Source organism: Protopterus annectens, chromosome 15.part0 (genome assembly GCF_019279795.1).
Source record: "Protopterus annectens isolate FY-2018-M chromosome 15.part0, PAN1.0, whole genome shotgun sequence".
Classification (NCBI taxonomy): domain Eukaryota; kingdom Metazoa; phylum Chordata; order Ceratodontiformes; family Protopteridae; genus Protopterus; species Protopterus annectens.
In genome coordinates this window covers 627,143,512-627,161,957 of record NC_056749.1, presented here as the reverse complement: position 1 = coordinate 627,161,957, position 18,446 = coordinate 627,143,512, and the positions used below count along the sequence as shown (strand labels likewise).

General features: G+C 36.3%; 1 protein-coding gene across 1 annotated transcript in view; it reads left to right on the top strand.

The window, feature by feature from the left end:
• The window catches only part of LOC122789963 (UAP56-interacting factor-like), a 340,611-nt gene extending 325,167 nt beyond the window's left edge, over positions 1–15,444 (top strand). The window contains exon 9 of the mRNA XM_044057460.1: positions 12,860–15,444. Within this exon, the coding sequence (XP_043913395.1) occupies positions 12,860–12,955 (96 nt within the window). The 3' untranslated portion in view covers positions 12,956–15,444. The remainder of the gene's footprint in view (positions 1–12,859) is intronic.
• Positions 15,445–18,446: the final 3,002 nt, after the last annotated feature.

The following is an 18,446-nucleotide window of genomic DNA, read 5'->3' as shown; positions in this document are numbered from 1 at the left end:
ACTAGCTGTAGCCACTAAATGAAAGTTGTTATTTATATTATTTATTTATTTATTTTATTTGCAGTTATTTTACCAGGATAGTCCATTGGGCCAAGGAACCCATTTTCAATAAAGTCCTGGGGAGAAAAGCTCCAAAACAGATACAATGAAATTTACATTGAGAAACAAATTTTTTACATAGAATTTTTTTTTTACATAGAAAAAATTTTCTTGTTTAGAAATTACAGAAATATCAGAAAAACATTGAAGTTATGCTTAAGTTTCTAGGTAGATAATGCATGTACAGTACAATTTCTGAAATAAAGTTGTAGTATAGCATTAAATTTAAAAGCATACATTATTATGAGATTAATAGGGAGTCAAAAGTAAAATTATTAGCAGCAAGGTTGACACTGAATGTTCAGATTCTGAAGAAGAGTGGCACTTTAATTGTTAGGACATATGAAAACCAGGAATATAGCATGTCATTAGGAGAAAAACAATTTCTGAGGTAATGCATGGCATTTTGGGTGTAGAGTAGAACCATTTGTGTTGATATTGTGTTATATTTGAGGGCAGTAGTACCACTAAGTTTATATTAGTGAATTACCAGTTTAAGTACAGTTCAGGGTTTTCAAATGACAGTTTTTGTGCATCCATAATCTTCTATGTACGCAATCTACTTTCTATAGGCTACCTTTTATATTTTCTGTTTATGTAAGCTTAGGTAGGATGGGAGCAGGAGCATATCCATTGTGACGCAAGATATGAGTGTAATGATGTTTTGAATGATGAAAGGCAAAAGGTTGTGCGGATGGAGGAAGGAAGAGAGTTCCAGAGGCGTGCTAGGGAGAAGGATAGCAAGTGATTCCCAGATGGGCGTGAGGGTTTATATAGTTTAATTAGGTTTTGGGAATTGAATCTTAAGAGTTGATTTGGTATATACATTTCAAAGGTATTGGCTAGGGAGGGACAGAGAGATGGTTTATAGATGAGTTTATGGGCTGGGTTAAGTTGGGTATAAGTGAGGAAGTTGGGTAGCTCTAGTCAACTTAGTTGGTGAAGGGAGTTACAGTGGTGGGAAGAGGCCTTGTGACCAGAGGCAAACTTGGATATTTTGTTGTAGCAGGCTGTGAGTTTTGTTTTAAGGGAGGATTGCAGATTGGTAAGAATAGTTGCCCCATATAACAAGGATGGGATAACATTATGTGTTAGCTAGTGTGATTCTAGTAGAGGGAGAAATTAAATGGCTGTGGCGGTAGAGCATACCTAGTTTTTTTATGGTGTTTTATGTTGGTTAATAGATGCTTGTCAAATTTTAGCTGGTAATTTAGTAATTTTGAGTCGGACACAATTTCAATGGGATTATTGTTTTTGCAGGTAATTATGAATGACTGGTTGTCAAGAGGTGATCTTTTAGTGGGACTGAAAAGCAATAATTTAGTTTTAGAGGTATTTAGAGCCAGATGGTTTTCTAGCATCCATTGCTCAGTTGCAAAGAATGTGGTTTGGGTAACATGAGAAAGATTTGAGAGGGAGGAAGGAAGAGATTATAGTGGAGTCATCAGCGTATTGAATAAGACTGGAGTTGGGGATGGCTTGATGGAAATCATTAATGAATATGTTGAATAAGAGGGGGCCTAGAATGGAACCTTGTGGGACGCCTGTGATAGTACTGAGGAAGGGTGAGGTGGCCTTATTCCATTTAACTGCTTGTTGTCTGTTTGAGAGGTAGCTTGAGAACCATTGTATGGAGGAAGGAAACAGGTTTAGTGTAGCGAGTTTGGTGAGGAGTGGGGAATGGGAAATAGTGTTGAATGCCTTGGAGAGTTCAAGGAGAAGAGTGGATACGAAGTGACTAGAGTCACAAGCTTTATTGATTGTTTCAAGAAAGGAAAGGAGTGCTGTGGCCAGGCAGAAAACCATGCTGTGTAGGTGTTAGAAGTTAGTTATTGGTAAAATAGGGTAGGAGTTGCTGGTGTACACACTTTTCAAGTAATTTTGAGATAGGGGAAAGGACAGCGATTGGGTGAAAGTTTTGAATGTCTTTATTGTTGCCACCTTTATGGAGAGATGTAATGAAAGCTTTCTTCTAGAGTTGGGGGATGTGACTTTCTGAGATGGAATGGTTAATAAGTATGCTTATGGGAAGAGCAATAGCTTCGGAAGCTGCTTTTAGCAAGTAGGAGGGGATTTTGTTGGGGGCATTTGAACCAGGTTTTATTTTTAGGAATAGTTTTTTGATGGTGCTAATAGATATGGGATTGATAGTGAAAGGTGGGGGTTGTGGACTTGGGGCATTTTGGGAGGGATTAGCAGGCTTGGCATTAGTTGGTGAGTTATTGTTGAAGCTTGATGTTAGCTTATTGATGGTATCTATGAAGAAGGAATTAAATTGGTTTGCTAAGTCCATATCAGATGCATTTAGGTTGGGACATGGATTTTCAGTTTTGCCTGGGTTGAGGAGAGATGAGATTCCTTTCCAAAACAGTTTGTGATTGGTACTATGGCTAGTTTGAAGAGTGGTAAAGTATAATCTGTGGTCAGTAGCAATGAGTTTTTTTACTTTTTTATGTAAGCTCTTATATTCGGTGAGGTTGGTGATGGTTTTATTTTTTTTGATAGCGTGTCCAGATTCTATCATGGAATTGCATGACAGTTAAGGTGTTTTTGGTTAGCCATGGGACTGGATTACTCTTGATGTGCTTAGTTTTAAGTGGGGCAACTGAGTTTAGTAGGTTTATAAAGGTGATATTAAAGTAGGCAAGAGCCTCATAGAGTGGAAGGGTCTTTAGAGGGTTCCAGTTTGTGGTTTTTAGTGTATATGTAAATGTGTCTGGGCCAAAGTTTTTGAGGCAGCGAGTGGTGATATAAGAATGGCTAAGTTGGACAGAGGAGGGGAGACGATGTGCGAATGTGGGGAAATTGTCATCTAATGAGTCTGGGAGAATGCCACTATCTGAGATATTTTCAGGATGGGATACTAAGATCCAGTCTATGGAACTTCCTGTAGTAGAGTTTTTGGTGGGTCTGGTGGTGAGATTAATTAACTGGGTGAACTTATATAGGTTGATGTTAAGTGAGTTGGTGGGAGCTAGGACTGTGTCCCAATTTATATTAACATCACCCAGGATGATAGTTTCATGAGCAATATTAGAGGAGACCCATGATAAAATGTCTTCAAGGGTTGAGATGTTGTCGCCAGGAGGGATATACAGGGAGAGTATGAATATGAGTTTATGTTTGTTTAGGTGTAGTAGGGCTGGTATCAATTCTGCTTTATCGAAGCTTGGGAGGGGTTTGATGTAGGGAGTAACTAGGAGAGAGGCAGAGTATAACAGTGCAACCCCGCCATCCTTTTTATGAGTTCTGCCATTTCTTAATATACGGTAGTTAGATGGAAGCAGCTCAGAATCTTTAATGTGGGGCTTAAGCCAGGTTTCTGAGATTGAAAGAATATCTGGTTGATTATGCAGGAGCCAGGCTTGTAGGTTTGGGATTTTATTACAGAGGCTTTGAGCATTAACGGCAGCAAAATGAAGGGATTTACCAGTTGCCTGAGGGAAATGGGGTAGAGGGGTTGGATCTGGACAGGAAGAGGGGCCTGGAGTAGGGTGGATGTCTCCAGAGAGAAGGATGGAAATGTATGTTTTGGAGAGATACTGTCCTAGGTAGTGTTGACTAATGCAGTGAGAGATTTTTGAGGGTGTTTGGTTGAAATAGTTAATAGTTGTATTTTTGGTTAGGACTCTATATGGGAAAAAACATATTGATGTTGAGGGGAAAGAGACAAGGTGATATGGAGATGGAGTCATGTGTGTCATTGGTGATGATAGATATAGTGGTATGGAACTGGGCATTGTGATTTATATCTATGCATTGGGTTAGGTGGTTGAGATAGGAAAGGATTGTTAGCATGAGTATTAGTATAAGGATGGAATGAGTTTTGAGGAACATGGTTGATTTTAAATATGGAGAGTGGCGTATAATTTAGTAGGTGTTAGTATTAGACCGTTTGGTTTAAGTTTGTAGGTGTAGCAGAGAACCTATAGGGGAGGATAGCCTTTTAGGATAGTTTAGTGTGGGAGGAGATTTAGAAACAGATGTGACTGGAATGTGGGAGTGGCTACATAAGTATAAATGTAGAGACCTTGGGAGCGGATGGTAATCGGGGGCAGGGTAAACAGATAAAGGAGAAAGCAGACTCCAGAGAATGTTTTTAACTGCAAACAAATCAGTTATATGATACCTGACTAGAACGCAGAAACCTCAAAAAATCAAAAATGCACAGATGGAGCACTCACAAACAGAAAATACAACTCTCAGTATGAAAAAGCAATTTACAGTTAAGTAATTCAGTAAACATGCAACTAGAGTAATGAAACAGTATCTAGCAATGAAAAATACAGTTTTAACAGTATACAACAGTACATAAATGCAGTGAAAAAGTAAAAAAAGCTTTATAACAGTACAAAATGTAGTAGATTAACTGCATAGTGCAATTATAATCTTTACAGAAGTGAAATTTATTGAAATAAATGTAAGAAATAACTTATCCTGCTCTTGGAATCTTAAGGAATTTCTGTTTAGTCTCAGCTCTGAGAAAACAGCTGAGAATCATCTGTTAAATTGTTATAATACAGATTCCCTGAGAATGTTTCACTGTTAGTGATCTCTGTGCTTATGCATTTAATACTGAATTGTACAACACGGCTCCAGATCTCAACACTGCAAAACTACCTTCAGCCTGTGTTTGACTCACTCTGTAAGTGACTGACAAACAAACTCCACCCAAACATTAATATAACAGCTGCCACGCTCTTCTGTTCAAAACCCAAACCTCTAAACTGCTCCCAACATATCACTTTCACCAGACAGAAGAGCAATTCAGCAAGGCAACCAACCAATTCAGATACTCTGGCCTTCTTATAGATATTTCACTAAGTTTTAAAACACGAACCCATTCTGAAATGATATGCAATAAGATTGCCTAATGTCTTAAGGCCACCTACTCAATTTCTGATCACCTAACTCTCTAAGCCCATACTGCCATAGCCATTCTCATGTGTAGACTTCAACATGTTCTTCCTCTTACTGCCTTCAACTCCTCCCAAAGCACATACACCCCCCAAACCACATTCAATGCCATTTGCAGATCTGTTTGCCTCTCCCCTTGAACCAAGCATCACTGCTCAGTACTAAAGAAAGCCAACTGGTTCCCAGCCATTGCACATGGCTGCCTGCTCCTTGTATCCTTAATCTTCAGACTGCTCAAAGACAACTACTGCCCTAACAATGAAAAGGAGTCTCACTGTCAGATCATCCTACTATGATCTATGTGGTGAAACTGACAAAACTTTTACTCCTGATTGACCTATCTTCCATAAAACAACAGGGACGATATTTTCTAATAGTAGTCCCTACATCTGGAAACTCTTTTCAAAACAAATTTACAAGAAACTCAACTCCAATCTTTGAGAAAAAAGCTAACAGAATGTCTCAGTAGAACCTGCTTCTGCATATGCTTCATTGACAAAGGCTACAATTCTATCCTCAAACTCAGTTGAGCAGTTGAGGTTTAACAAATATTAATTTTCTACACTTGTGATAAAGTATTTTAATGTAATTACTCAACAAATATATTTACAAATGCATACAGTTCATAGGTTCATACTAGGCTAACTGCCTTTGCAAGCCATTTTAAGCCTAGCCAATTATCCCCTGTGAGATTCAAACCCTGTACTTTGTGTTTGTAAGGCAAACACCTTAACCATTAGGCCACCCTCCCAACCCCCCAGTTTCTACTATTTCACTAATATCAATTATATTTGTACTTTGTACTGCATGTAATGCTCCCTCCGTGTACTCACTGAAATGTTTGTTTGCACATGATGAATTCAAAACTTGCTTATACAATGAAATTCAGCTATTTATCATTTACATAAAAATACATCCTTTCTTTTGTATGCAATGCATCTCTAAACCTTGCACTATATAATGAAAAATGAGTAGAGGAAGACACAGAAATGGCTGCTATATCCAGTTTAAAAACCTTTACTTCAGTGCACAAACAGTAACGCATGCGTTTTCACCAAGTAGGCATCATCAGGTGTATCAAAAAGCACTAACAAGTACACACCCTTTATACAAACTGAAAATCACATGACATATATTTAAACTAAAAGTGACATAATACATTTAAAAACACAAACATTTTAAAACACAAAATATATATATTTATAAAAACAATGAAACAAGCGGTATATCTTACTTATAATATTATATTGTTAAAACTATATCTTTAGGGGTCTCAGCTTTAATTTAGGTTTTAAAGGAACAGACTCATTTAGTCTATGCCCTGCATCCACCCTCAACCTTACAATCCAAGTGGATTCCAGATCTTCAGTTCTATTAAGTATATCCCCTTGTCTCACATTCTCATAGACTCTAGCAACTACTAAGAACTGAAAACTGTGAGTGGAGTCAGTAATCAATACATGTTTGGCAAGTGCATTAATACTATTGCCCTTGTTAATATGGTAAACATGCTCTCTGATGCGTTCTCTAAAAGGACGATCAGTTTTACCAATGTAGAACATTCTACATTTCATACAGTGAGCCAAATATACTATGTGTGGAGTATCACATGTAGCATTTATTTTAAAAGTATATGATGTACCATAATCAGGATGTTCAGAACTAGAGCTAGTGTCAATGTATCTGCACCAATTACAATTTTAAAATAAATTTTAAATATATGTCATATGATTTTCAGTTTGTATAAAGGGTCTGTACTTGTTAGTGCCTTTTGATACACCTCACTATTTGGTGAAAGCGCTTGTTTTACTGTTTGTGCACTGAAGTTAAAGTTTTTAAACTGGATATAGCAGCCATTTCTGTGTCTTCCTCTACTCATTGTTCATTGGATTTTGTACTTCAGACAGTGTGTGAGCCAGTTCTTTGTGGCAGTGCTTTTACTAGTTTTTGTACTTGTACTATATAATGTTTATCTAAACTATTCCTGTTTTTTACTATCTTCTAGCTATTACCTACTGATACAGTATTTTCCCCAATACTGTATTGTTCAGGAATTCATATTAATGAAGTTGTACTTTCTTTACCTTTAGTGATCATAGGTCATGCCTGAAAAGGGTCTCAGGACCAGTGAATTCACCCTTTTAACAAATCAATAAGTAAATAAACAAAGTGAAAATGTCCCAATGCTTTTTGCAAAGCTATGGAAGTTTGTAGTCCAAAATAATATCTTCTGTTGGGGAATTATACCATATCTGACTGGGCAAATAGTTAGTGTATCATTTGCTTGAAATCATTATCAGAGTTGTTATATGATGTGATACAGTGGCTTGCAGCTCCATATCAAAAGTTGAACACTCAGAATCGTGACCAGCTTTACAAAATATGAAGTGCGATGTAAACAAATAAACAGTAAATTTTAAAACTTGCTGTTGCACTATCAAAGGTTGTTACAGGTCAATTTCACCTTACACCTACAATGTGGGGAGGGCTATGCCCCCATACCATTGCTACTTATATATACTGACCCAGAGATCAGTGTACTGTTGAGATGAATAAATACACAAAACGTACCATAACCCAAGACTTACTTTCTGACTTTTCACTGTGCTATTCCCTTGTTCTAAGTATCATAGGAAGGATCCTCACAATTTCAGTGGGCACCCAAGCCTACAGCAGACAGCATATCACTTGAAAGTTGCTGCTTTTACAATGCATAGTGAACTGCGGTGGTGGTGCTGCGGTAGCGTTGTCGCCTCACAGTAAGACGCTGTCCGGTTCGATTCTCAGCTAGAGCGTCTTCTGCGTGGAGACATGCGTGAATGGGCATACCTTCGTTGAAGGTTGTGCAGCAGAGCTGGCAACTAGGTACGTAAAAATCAACTGCCAATCATTAGCAGACCGAAGTTCCGCTGTGGCGACCCCTAACCGGGAAAAGCCGAAAGACACAACAACAACTATGCATAGTGAACCTATGGAAACAAGACTGTTCAAATGTTGCACAGTAAGGCAGCAATCCTACTTCTGTATTCTAATATTTTACACTGTCCATGAAATGATAAAATATGAATTTATAAACAGAAGTAGTAAGGCACAAGAGGGCATATGTTACTGTATAATAAAATAAGCCTAGTATTTTGATCTCCTGCAGCAGCAATGTTACTACTTAATAAAATACAGACTACAGTCCCTTATTGTTTTTACAGTTGTTTTTTCCAATTCCATTTTTGTCTTTTATCTGTGATGTTATTTTTCAATATCTTCTCAGAGTGCAAGGCTTAGCATCCAGTTGCATCTTGCTGATTTGCTTAACAATTGTTTAATGACTTGTAATCAATAAATGCAAAAATGAATGTACTTACTTCAAGACTGTGAGTTTGTAGTTGCATGTTACATATTTGTCAACCATTTTTCCAGTTCAGTATACAGGCTGTGCACTTGAGTAATGAAAATTTACGGAGTACATATATGATAGTTCAAGGCTCTCACATAAACCTGGAGCATGTGCTTTTTCCAAATGAGGTTTACCTGGTAAACTATGACCTGGCTATACAAATATAATGATTAATATGGAAATTAACCCAACAAGGCACGCACGTGGGACTGTTGGTGCTCGGTCCAAACCACGATAAGTCATACAAAAAAGAGAGACCAGCACTCGATAGCAACAGATGAAAGTATATTTATTAGGATTGTAAAAACAACCTAATAGTGGTGCACAAACCGGTTTCGGCTATGAAAGCCTTTTTCAATGTGACTTAATAATCAAAAACAGTTTCAAACCATGATGCATCCTGCTACATATTTTATACCCACTTGTTAAAGTGGTATTACCCATATTCATTTAGTAATCCATAATACTGACGACTGAATTGTCAAATTAGGTAGACATGATGACTGTCTAAAAAATGTAGATTTCCCACTTATTATATATTTGTACAACTGATAATATTCAAAATATATTAAAAAAATTTTTTTTTTTGTATTACTGGACATTCAGATTACAGTCCATACTGTGGTGAAATCTAATTATACCAACTCAAAAATATTACCAATACAACAATTTCCAAACACACTGCCTAGTAATAATTATAAATAAGAGGTGTATCCATAATAATATGCTTATTTTCCATTATTTTCCAAACGCATATTATTATTAATCATATATTTGAGAGTTTAAATGTTTTTCATAACTAACTTGTAGACCAAAAATTATGTTTCTGTGGATGACAAATGTATAGTTCTAAGAAATGCTCTTTAAATTGTTATTAAAAATGAGCCTGATGTCTGATATGTCTGGAGTTATAATAATAGACTGCCTAAATATATTACTTAGTATTGCTTTTAGGTATCTAGAGCTTATCCTTCATGTACATGATATTCACTGAGTCCAGGTTTAAAAAGAGCCCCAAGTGTAGTGATCCATCTTTGTTCCATGTTGTTGAGTTTGGTATGCCACCCCATCTTGAAGTTTCTGTGTGACTGTATTCTATCAATAATTATAAACTGAAATGAAGCTGCTGTGTGTTGTTTAGTATGTTTATATAGGGCATTGGTTGTACGCCTATTTCTAATCGAACTAAGGTGTTCGCTAATTCTAATCCTGATCGTGTGCCAATAGCTACGCCAACCTAATTATGGCCGATTGGGAGGATGTCTCACTTTTTCAGATGGTGGAATTTTACAGCAATGTAATATGTTATACTCGCTTTGTGGATGACCTCTTCCTAATTTGGAAAGGAAATGAAGAGAGGTTAAATGAACTATGTTTAAAAATGAATGAAGAGACCAATTATTTGAAATTCTCTATGGTCCATTAGAAAGAAGTTATACCATATTTAGACGTATTTATAGAGAAATTACCAGATGGTAATTTGAATACAGGGGTGTATAGGAAAAATTGCTACAGAAATAATTGACTTCATCGTAGCAGTATGCACCCAAGACACATCTTTAATAATATTCTGAAGAGCCAGGTAATGCGAGCATCCAGATTGAACTCTAATTATGCAGGATTCTTGAGCGAGATAGAAGGGTTAAAGGTCAAGTTTTTGAATAGATCATACACAGAGGATGAGATTGAGATTTGTTTAAATGATATAAGCACATTACGAGAGGGTAGAGCATGCCCATATTTTGCTGAACAGCGTGATAATTCGGATAGTCTAGGAATAATTAATGTGAATATGAATAAGAATATGAGGATCCCTTTACACTATACACAAGACGTTAACAACATTAAATATATTTATAAGAAATATTGGGATGTCCTTCTCACAGATCCAAACATAGCTGAGGTATTAGGTGAAGCTCCAATGTTTACATTTAAAAATAAACTGAATCTCCATAGGATGCTATGTGGCCCAAATAAAATAGATGGGTCCACGACAACTGATACGAAAAATATTACTAGGAAATGTCACAATTGTAATCAATGTAAATATATCAAAGAATCTAATACATTTTTACATCCAGTTACGAAAAAGGAATTTAGTTTTACAGCACCAGCCACATGTGACACTGAACATGTGGTGTATTTAGCTACATGCCGATCCTGTCCTGCATTTTATGTGGGAAAGACAGATCGGAAATTAAAAGAGAGAATCAGGGAACATGTGTATAAAATCAGGGTGGCATGTCCATCTAATGCCCTTTCGAAACATGTACATAATACATCCACAGAACATAGTTTTGTATTTCAAGTTATTCACGTTAACAGGCCTGGAATTAGGAGAGGTGATATATCTAATCAGACTGAACAAGTAGAAGTGAAATGGATCATTAGACTCAGGGCTGATCGTAGCCCTGGTATAAATGATAGGGTATCTATAAAACCGATACTCAAAGCTAGGAAGCTCAAATGAAAATATAGATGAGTATACATAAATGGTGTTATGAGAATTTAATTTTGGGATCCAGACACTACTATGAGACATTTTTTAGTATTTATATGTACAGTACTTCCCTGTTCTCCCTTTATATATATATATATATATATATATATATATATATATATATGTGGTCATAGGTGCTTAGGTTTAAGCGATGTAAACTAAATTCCTATTATTTGACTTATATTCACATTAGTTTATTGTTACCTAGTCCTATTTAAATGTACCATAGCACACAGTATTTATTTATGTATTTATTCTTCATATATACCTATATAGCTATATATTTTATATTGTTATTAATATTATATATATATTTTATGTACAGTATTCTATTGTCTTTCATCCTATATATTTGGCTATAGATGTCCTGGAATGGATGATATAAATTTTATGTATTAAACTCTATGTATTATATCTGATTACATGCTAAAATTTTATATGTCTTAAATATATAAAATATATATATATATATATATATATATATATACATATATATATTTAATTTCATTGATTATTGAATGACTATATATATATTTGGATGTTATTTTATGCATTTATAATCATTATGCCAATGAATACTATTATAGCTTGAATCTTAATGGGAAATGAAAATGTGTTTTTAACAGGATATGACATATGTGGTTTTGAACTGCATTTTTTATAAATACAAGTGCTTGTTATTTAAAATTTTGTAATGGCCTGATGAAGACCTAGTTGAAAGCGCTTGCCATATTTTATTAATAAACTCGACCTACTCCGATGAACGCTTGGTTATTATTTTGATTCCTTCAACAAGCTATCGTTCTGAGGAGGTGAATACTATAGTTTGGATGCATTTAATTATCTGTAGCACTGAATTGGAGCTCTAACGTATTTGACTGTACGTGTACAAGTACTTGGAACATTTGAATTTTTGCCTACTGTGCCACATTCTTGCTTTTGTTACTTATATTTTAAAATGCCCTTGTAATTTATTTTATGTAGGGGAAAGTCAAAGCGCATTTAATATAAGATTCTAAGAACACATCGGGGACATTAGAAAACGACGTATGGAAAGCCCTTTAGCTACACATTTTAAACTTTATCATCAAAGTAATTCATTTTTATTAAAATGTTGTATCTTGGAACAAATAACAATGAAATTTGGTGAAAATGCTACTCTTAAAGACAAACTGCTTCAGAAGAAAGCTTTGCATATTTTGAAGTATACTTTGGTACGGGGGGGGGGGTTAAATAATGAATGCAACTGGATATATGTAATTAATTGAAAAAAACTTTTTTCTTATTAAGCAATTATTCTATTTGTGATTTAATTAACTGGTTCTGTTATGTATTATTGTGTTTTTGTGTATTGTATCATACTCCTTGAAAGCATTCTGCCGAGTTGCTGGAGGTGATTAATTATCCGACATTTATTCCGTTCTGTGGCTGTTGTTATTTTATTTATTCTCTTTCTTTGGTAGTTTTTATATTAGACTGAGACTGTCTGACCAAAATATTAACTTCTGGGTTTTTACTTTTATCCAGACTCTGGCATCCTTGGAATTAGATATAAAGATATAGGATGCAGAGGGAAACTGCCTGCACTGCTGGCTTTAAGGACTTTATACCTACACGGGAGTGTTGTCAAAGTTTTGACACAAATACTGTCCAGGCAATCAGTCTTAGCCCGATGGTTGCCAGATATTTGATGTTGTCTTAAAATAAGGAGCTTCTAATGATACAATATCAGGTGATGCAGGTTTGTTTTTTACAACCTCCATTCCTTTTTACTGTAACCAAATTACTTGATTACTCGGTGTCCAAGGGTCATTCCTGATCATGTTTCCATACCTAGTGGACTTTTTTTGGTTGCCAGTAACTAATACATGGATAATATGCATTTTACATGTTTGTAAGTATTGCAATAGGTTTCTAATGTAAAAATACTAATACTGTATATTTTTTTACAGACTAAAGTCACCTTGAATGAGCGATTCTCTAGTCTGAAGATTAGAGGATCCACCACAGCACCAAGAAGAGGCATGAGGACAGTTACTCTCGCATAAAATTGAACTTTGTTCTTTAAAGTTTATTTAGTTTGCTTTAGTACTCTACCATACATTAAAGAATGAAATGAAACTTTGTAAACTGCATTTAAGTTCAAGCTAAAACACCAGCTTTGTAAGTCATATATGAATAATAACACTAAAAAAGAGAGAGAGAAAAGAAAAAAATGGCAATTATAGCTTAGTAATGCTTTACTCAAGACTTCCTTACTGTTTTGAATACTCTGTTGTCCACTATACCTCCTTCATTTCAGTGATGAACTGATCGAATAATGTATGTAAAGACCAAAAGGTATAATATAATATGAGAATGATATGCTGGTTAACCACAGATAGATTTTCTATCTAAAACAGGCATTCAGTATACAAAAAATGGATCAGGCACAATACCAGCTCAGTATAAACTGGCTAGTTACAGATATTCAAAAGGCAAGTCACCTTATCAGAAAAGAAGAAAGAAGATATTGTAGTATTTCAACTGACCACTTCAATGCTGCAAAGGCATGCATTATGATAAACTCTCCATAAATACAACAAATATAACATTTCAGCCAGATCTATTAGCCAATCTCCTGAGTCAGAAGGCTTTAGTACCATGTTAAGAACAGCTGCAGCAGTGTAACATGGATATACACATCTGGTACAGTTGTACCATAACAGAATGCTATTTCATGCTGTGTAGGATTATGTTTTTCTGTAATATTCTGGTACCAGAAGTGTGTTATGGTTGTCATTCTTACTAATGCAGCTACTGAAAAATTAGGTATCACAGTGGCACCCCAACATATGGGACAAACAACACTGCTGCTTTTTTGTTAAATTTCACATTTCCTGACTTGCAGATTTTTTTTTTCTTTTTTTGGTCTTGCTTGACTTAATGTATGCAAACTAACACCCCTTTCTCAATGAACTTGAGCCCACTTGTTCCCTCAGATTGGGAATCCCAAGGGACAAGAGTCCTCTGGAGGGCCATTATACAGGCAGCTATAAGGGTGCTTATTGCCCTTCCCAATATTACAAACACAATGGCATATAGCATAAGCCCCAACCCCCTTTCCTGTGAATGGAACATGTCATCTGCTCCACAGCAGGAGCCACAATGCATTCCACATGTGAGTACAAACTCCCGTGTACCTGGAATAAGGGTCATGATGTTTGCAGCTTCATGGCTGAATGCCCAAGCCAGTACCATCCTTTACAATACTGCCTTTATCCAAGGGAAATGTCATTTTGGATGGCTCTAATCCATCCTCTCCTCCAGGATAGCCATGCCTAACCTCCCCTTGCCACTAGTCGAACTCTGGTCACCTGAGCTGCAGTCAGAGTTTTATCCTAATATGCCACATAAAATACATACGGGTTTGAGTTTATTGTATACATTTCTCAAGTACAGGAAGAGGGATGTGTAGATATCCTCCATGTTACCTATCTAAGGCAACAATGAGGCTGCATCATGTGAAATACACACATGCACATCATTCACAGACAGCAGCACAAATCAGTCTGGCTGCCCGAATGGTGCCACTGAAGTACAAGTACTGCATACCAATAATTACCAAGCCAAACACAGATCCAAAAAGCGAGCTCTTTATCTGAATGCATATCCATTGCCTAGTGGTAGTGCCATAATCATGGACAATAATTCAGCACAGTCAGGGGGGACATCTGTAAGTAGGCAGGTATGATACAAGATTTTTTTTTTTGATGGGGGCCCAACAGCAGTGGCCTTGAAGCAGCACTCTGCCACACTGCTGCTGACAGGAAGGGACATGTGATACATTTATTTTATGTTGCAAGATACGTCAGCAGGAAATCTGACTATCATCCAGGACGAGCCAAAGTGCCATATAAGGCAAAGCAGAATACAAGCAACAAATATAACAGTCTGAGGCCTTAGGGTGATATATGACATCCCCAACTTTGTTTTTCTCCTACACTTTTCCCACAGATCATGTTAAGCAATTATTTTACGTTAGCAGTCAACATAACAGCTGTAAACACAGTGACATCTGATGAGGGGGAAAAAAGTCGGGGCACTTAATACATTCGCAGAGCCAATACAGTGCTTGCACCATCTGAACCACATACTACCAACTGATGAAACAAAGGAATGCAGAATTTATGCACATTTGGTATACAGACCTTGTCCTTCCTGCTACAGATATTTGTGTATACTGCATATTATGTGAGTAATCTGGCTGGGGATTAACAGACATATGTGTGTGGTGATGTCAGACGCAGCGTTTGTTATTGGTTACATAACAGATGCACAGAAACACACAAATGCAGGAGCAAGAGTACGCACACACAGAAACACACACCTCACACAAAAACACATACACATGCCCACACAACAACATACACACACTGGTACACATTATATTCTAGAGGTAAGTCAGCATACCATAAACTCTTAAATGAAACTTATAATTGTGCATATAAGGATGCTATCACAAAATATCTCCACTATCCCAGTCTGTTGGATTTTCTTTTATGTAAAGCCTACCACCTTCACTGGCAGAGCAGACTCAGTGTGGTACAGCACAGTGCACTGTGCAATGTTAGAAACAGTGAAGTGACACACTGTCAAGCTGGGATGACCTCCAAGTATGTAATTGGCATGCATGTATGTATCCATATCTTTATCAGTTTATATTGATATATACAAATCAATACACTACAATGTGTCCACAAGGAAGCTTTGTGTCCATATTTCTACCTATCTATACACACTCACACACACAAACACACATACACACACACACACACACACACACACACACACGGTCCAGCAGCAAAACATTTCAGCGTTAAATGTTTATGGAAGAATCTCCCACTTTGCCTCACAACAGACGTAGATTTCACACTGACTTTGTAACTTTTGTGAGACTCACAAAGATGTATTCCTTATATAGAATATATGACCGTATGTTACTCAGCACAGCCAATCACAATTGCATTTCATGAGAACTAAATAAACAAAACTACACAACACATAGCCAAATGAAAAAAATAAATAAATAAATGAAAAAACATGGAGTACTTTTCCGATACCTAGGAAATGACAAAAATTATAGAGCCCGATCACAAATGTGATAAACAGTAGATAGTAAAGTTCATTCAGAACCACAGTCTGTCAACACTCAGTGATCAAAGACCCAAACAAGAATGCCTTACATAATAAAAAAATATATATTGAAATAAAAATAAGCAAATGACTGTTTTCATGATCGACAGCACAACTGCATTGTTTATAGCACCTAAAATAAGAATTCCTGTAACTAGAATCCAGTTGGAACATATTGAATATATTTGACATGACAGCATTTTCCTTTTTTGTTTAATATGCTTCCAAAATATGTTTATATCATTTATTTTATCACTTGTGTTTTACTTATGAAGCTTTTCTACTGTGATTTAGGGATATCTCTAGTAATGTGTGTGTGTGTGTGTGTGTGTGGGGGGGGGGGGGGGTAACTACTGCCAAAGAGTTGAGATTACCAGCTAATCTGACATACTAGTTTAGCCAACATCCGAGATCAACATTGAAAATGATGGTGTAATTTCTGAATTTTCCTTCAAAAGTCTGGGTTGCAGCTTCCCATCACCCCTTGAGTGTTTGTGCCATCAGTAGCACAGGATCTGGACAAGGATGATGCCTTGATTTTCAAGAAGTATACATATAACATACATAAAAAGCACAAGCAAGAGCAAGTTACTCTTTGGGACTTAGCCAACAATCGTGACAGGGTAATCACTACTGTTGACAGAGAAGGAGCTGTGCTATAGTGGGCTTGGAAAGACTATATTGCTAAGTCACACTTACAGGTATCCGACAACTAGCATCATACACTGGTGTTTGATGCAATCCAATTTTATAAGAAACATATAGTTGACTTTCTTACTGCTGCTGTTCATAGGGCATTATTTTTATGTGACTTAAAAGTGAATGTGTGTAGAATGTATTCATTTTTGCTCTGTCTTTTAGAGAATTGCTAAAGGACTGTATTTTATTTTCAGATTTAGTGTTATCTACAAATCAGTGGCACAGCAATAGACGCTACTTTTGCCTGCATATATGCTGGTATTTTCATAGGGTAGTTCAAAAATTGCACATCTTTGACTTGGAAAGTAATGCCAATTTTGCCTCAGTTGAGATTGGGTGCTATAACCTTCACAGCTGCAAGTTCATGCAGAGAGGTAATTTATCCCAACAATAGGAATCTTGTATCATATTTGAATCCAAACAAGTTCAACATTATCATTTGTTGTTAAAACTGATTTACTTGTAAGCTAGCTTTCTGGATGTTATAAACTTGATTGGTGGCTCTGTTAAAAATTCTTTATATTGCAAACCTTTCAGTAGAAATTCTCTACTCCTAGCAAGTAGCTGCCACCCCCACATATTACTACAAACATCCCTAAACCATAGTTCTTCCTCATAATAAGGATCTATAGCAATGATCTTGACAATTGTGAGACATCACATCTTAAAAATTGGTTCAAAAGCAGAGGACATAATGAATCTATAACTATGCTGCTTATCCCCACTGTGGATATTTCCCCAAGACCTTCTTACCACCCAAGAAATACCAGCAGACCCAAGATGCTTGTCCACGTGTCATCACTATACATGGCATAAACAGTTTTAAGATCAGGGAAGTAATTAATAAATACTGCTGTATTGTAAATAATGCTAAGTTTTTCCATTGCCTAGTTTCTAATTCTTTCAATATTGGATATTGTTAGGACAACACAGTTCATCAGTCCTTAACCCACTACAAATCCCTTTTTACCCCCCCCCCCCCAATAAAAATCATTCCAGAGGCTGTCATTCATCTGGGAATTATATAAAATATAACCATATTTGTAAAACAAAGCTTCTCCCTTCCCTTAACACCTCTAAAATGTTCATGATTCGTCACCTCATCACTTGTATTACCAAGAAGGTCATCTATATGGTTACATGACCATGTGGGGCATTTTATGTGGGCCAAATGTCCTTCTCCAAGAAAAAATACACTGCAGTCATCTTAGCAGTATAAGGTGCAAGAGTGCTAGAAGTGTCTTATTAAAACATTCACAAGTACACTCTATGACCATTTTTTCTTTTACTATCAAAGACAAAATGTCTGGTTCAGTATCAAATGTATGCACACATGAGAAACCTAATAACAACAAAATAAGTTGGACGAATAATTTAGAAGCTTTATTTCCACCAGGCTTAAATGAATGTCTAAAAAAACTTAACTGTGTATAGAATTTCAGCATGACTGATTATACAGAAATGTTTGCTTATACTGTTTCATTCTGCATTATTTCTGAGCATCCCCATGATTACCTCATAAAAGGATATACTCTGTTCTGAGCCTTAGATTTCTATCTAGCATGAATATCACTGGTGCCCCGTTGCATGCATACATATATACATGCCTACATACATACACACATGCATGCATACACACATAACAAATATTTTAGGCAAGGACAA